General features: G+C 31.3%; 1 protein-coding gene across 1 annotated transcript; it reads right to left on the reverse strand.

Moving 5' to 3' along the window:
* Positions 1 to 222: 222 nt before the first annotated feature.
* LOC132606507 (caffeoyl-CoA O-methyltransferase 5) lies at positions 223 to 3834 on the reverse strand. The gene is made up of 5 exons (XM_060320042.1): positions 3675 to 3834; positions 3189 to 3268; positions 2940 to 3084; positions 1298 to 1429; positions 223 to 723 (listed from the first exon to the last, which is right to left on the reverse strand). Exons 1-5 carry the CDS (start codon positions 3753 to 3755, stop codon positions 430 to 432), a joined length of 732 nt encoding a protein of 243 aa, XP_060176025.1. The 5' UTR covers positions 3756 to 3834; the 3' UTR covers positions 223 to 429.
* Positions 3835 to 4307: the final 473 nt, after the last annotated feature.

The following is a 4307-nucleotide window of genomic DNA, read 5'->3' on the forward strand; positions in this document are numbered from 1 at the left end:
TCCTTACCGAAGTTTTTAATTCTAATTCTAGCAAGTCTTTCTTCTTTTACATTTTAGTTTAAGTAAATGATGGTTAAACTATAACAACTTACATAAAAAGAAAAACATATCATGCATTTTTCTTTTCGTACATTAACCTTTTTTGTCAACTAAGGCACTTTTAGAGTTAGAAATATCTAACTTCTCCATCTCTAATTAGACTTTGTAAAAGACATATAAAAATAAAATAAAATGTAATGCTCAATATTACTTTTAATTATAAGAAGTACATTAAGATGCAGTTTTTTATCATTCATTACAAATAAGGGGAACCCTCTCCCTAGCATAATAACCAAAAAAGAAATAACAAACATACATTTTTTTGGTTAATAGGAAAAGGTAGTTGAATAAGCTTTAAAAATAAAAAGAACCATAAGAATATTAGAATGATCAGCTGATACGGCGGCACAGGGTAATACCATCACCAACAGGAAGCATACAAATCTCAATCCTTGGATCAACGGCTAAGGCTTTGTTAAGTTCCAATACAAAGTCTCTATAATACCTTACATATTTTCTCATTGGTGCATCAGCTGGTGCAGCCACAGAACCATTCCATAGGGTGTTGTCATACCCAATCAAACCACCAACCTTCACTAAATCTATAATCCTTTTATGATAGTTGATGTAATTGTCCTTGTCAGCATCCACAAATATGAAATCATATGTGCCATGATTCTTTTCCTGTAACCAATTGAAAAATGAAAATTATATTAGCTTTAGTGTGAAGAAGATTTAGATTACAAGTTGGTTATATCGAAAAAAGATAATATTTTAAAAGTTAAAAGTTGTATTTTGAACATTAAATTTATGTGAAAAAGCAATTGTGATTGAAACGATTATTATATCATTTGAGAGACAACTCAAATAACGTTTTCAATATTTCACTTATATTTTATATACTGAATTATTTTTATTTATAAAATTAGCATATAAAAATACTCGATAACTGTCTGTTTGAATTAATATTGGTAATTTAGGAAAAGAAATTTGGCCAAACTTCTACAATAGCTAATTTTGAAAAATGATTTTTCCAAAAGTGTTTTTTCAAAAAGTATTTTATGTGAGAAGCAATTTATGTTTGTTTAATCAAATTGAAAAGCACTTTTGAGAAGCAATTACTGTTTGATCAAGCTTTTAAAAAGTGTTTCTAAAAGTTGATTAAATTATGTTAATGTTAAAAAAATAAAAAAGATAAGAAATAAATTATTAAAAGGAAAAGCAAATGACAAGTGAATTTGGGGAGGAGTAAACTCACATTTTCAACCAATTGATCAAGAACAGGCAAAGCAGGCCCTTCTCTAAAATCAATCTTGTGAGATACACCGGCCTTTTCAATTATGGGCAGGCCTATTTCGTAATTTTCCCTGTTAATGTCCATTGCCAATATCTGCCAAAAGGAGAAAAACATTTTTAGTCATGTTAATGGGCAAACGGGATTTAAAATGCAATTTAATTCATGAAAAAGGGATATTGGAAATTTAATTTTTTGTTTTACTTTATAGGCTGCACGTAATCTTCCTCCCAACAAGTCAATTTTTATTTGAAAGACAGGTGTTGCATTCGATTTAAAAGACTTCCCGGCTTTCACAACCAGTCACTAACCTCTTTCCTACCTTGCTAGTTCTCCAACTAATTGTATTAATATCTTTTTTAGTTTGATTGTGAAGCATGGTTTAAAAAGGTCAACTGAAAGATGGTATACATCCACATTCAATCTTATTCTTTTGTGGTTGACCCCAGTGCTTAACATCATTATATAAATATGATCACGTATACTTTATCTTTTGGGTCTTCAAATTAGACTTATTGTTGACACTTATACCCATTAATGTTGTCATTATAATGTAACAGTATAAACTAACGTATAGAAGCTAAATTCTGATTAATTACTTTTGGTCACTTGGTGGGGAATCCCCCATGACTCTTTTACATGTGTAAACTTTATTGAGAAAAAAATGAATTAAGATGCAAATTAAGATTGTAGTTAATTAGAATCTAGCTGTTGTAACTCCAACTCCACAAAAGGTGCATGTTTTAATGATTTAATCCTACCAAAGACGCTTCCTTCTTTTACTTTTCTTTACCAATAATGTGAACCACTCCCATCTAACAAGGATTTTAAATGAAGAAAAAAGAGAATGACAACTAAATATGTTTATTTAAGTCTCCTTTCCTCTCTTGCTTTCTTTCTTTAATGCAATTTAGTCGAATGTCTCCGTCTCCTCCTGGTAGGAAGTTTCATTTCTTTTCTCTCCTTCTTTGTATGTTTTCCCTTTTGTTTTTGGACATCATATGTTGGAGTTATCAAAGCAACTAGAAAACCCCCATAGCTCTTCTGGTTCCTACTTCCTAACTATATATTGGTAAAACTTGTATTGGATATGTTTACATCAAACCAACCCAACTTATTATAGCAAAGTATTTCATAAAGTGAATATATTCATAATTAATTTACCACAGTTAAGTGGTAGAGGCATATGTACAAATACATGTCTTTCATTTATTCATTTGGTGTAATTAAACACTCGGTACGGGTAAATTTTCACTACTGGCTCACTCTCATTTTGTGTGATACATTTTCTTTTTTGTCTTTCCAAAAAAAAAAAAGATATATTTCTATATTTTCAAAAAAAATTAACTTTAATCTTCTAATTTCACTCTTAATATCGTGATTTTATAGCCAACGAATATATGATGTGTTTTATACTATAGATTTCAAAAGTCTCTTTTTCTCATTTTAAACTCATCTCGTCCTTCTGTAAGTTCGAACCATCAAAGCGATCTATTACCAGTTTGATAAAAAAAATTGAATTTCCACGCAGTTAAACATCTTTACATAAAATGAAACGGAAAAAGTAAAAAAAAATCGATCATTTTCCCCTATGAATGTTATGTACCTTTCCATCATCAGGAATAGCAAGGGCAGTAGCAAGGAGGGAGTAGCCAGTGTAAACTCCGATCTCCATGGTGTTTTTGGCATTGATCAACTTCAACAACATGTTCAAGAACTGCCCTTCATCTGCTGATGTTGTCATTAGATTCCTGTGTTTCCAACAAACAAAAAGAATACATATATATTCAGTCAAAAAAGACAAAGAAACTATATATTCTGCAATAGCCATTAATTAGATATCAAATAAACTCACCATGGATGCTTAGCAGTCACCTCCCTGAGCTCTTTCATGGATTCTGGCTCTCTTGGGTATACACTGGTCTCAAGTATATACTACAACAAGAAGCGATCATCAATCAGAGGCGAATTTAAGATTTCATGTTGGATAGAGAGAGTCCTATTGCATCTACACTTACCAAAAAAGCTACATATATGACACTTTTCGCTTATTGAGAATCAATTTGACTAATATTTGAAGCTAAATCAAATTAAATTAACAAAGTATATTCTTAAATTAAAATTTAGATATTCAAAAACAATACGAAAAATATCATAAGATGCACTTCTTCTCACATCAATATAATGAAAAATGCATTCTAAAATGTTGGTCAATGTTCACATAATTTGAATCTCATTTACGAAAAGTACATAAATTGGGATGGAGGAAGCATAAACATAAAGCTTAAATCTAGACACAAGATTAAGAGAAAAAGAAAGTTGAGGAATATAGTTGTTATACCTGGTAAAGAGCATCACTTTGCAAAAGGCTCTTGTGGCCAACCTCTTGGTGTTTGGATACCTGATTACCATCCTCAGCCATTTCTTTGATATTTTCTTGTTTTTTTTTTTCTCTCTCTTTTTGATTGTGTATTTTCTATGTACTTCTGAGTTAGAAACCTATGGAATGGAACGTATATATAATTGAAACAAGCATTCCGGTTCAGACCGGTTCAATGTTTTTCCACAGTGCATTGACTTTGTCTCTTGATCTTATGTTTGTGCTTATAATTATCGTACATGCATGGACCGGCCGCCAAACCGGATTCGTGGTTGGTGAGTTTTGTCCATAGACCATAGTTGAGGCTATGTATGGAACCCACTCATTGTGGGACCAATGGAAGTAGCTAAGGATGACTCTCAGTCGTTAGATGACATCATCAGAACCCTACTTTAACGGTTGGATTTGATTCAAAGACTTGGTAAAAGCAAACATGAAAGGACCTGATCTGTAAGTATTATTCATGCAAAAAATGTTTTGCTTTTGTCAAATGTCTAATGTCTTAAAAAAAATACTCAGGCGTTTTGGGAGAAGTAATTAAGAGTCTGTTAGGCTAAAAATTACTTATTTTGAGAAGTGTTTTTCTTACAAGTG

Source organism: Lycium barbarum, chromosome 8, assembly GCF_019175385.1.
Source record: "Lycium barbarum isolate Lr01 chromosome 8, ASM1917538v2, whole genome shotgun sequence".
In the NCBI taxonomy this organism is placed as follows: Eukaryota; Viridiplantae; Streptophyta; class Magnoliopsida; order Solanales; family Solanaceae; genus Lycium; species Lycium barbarum.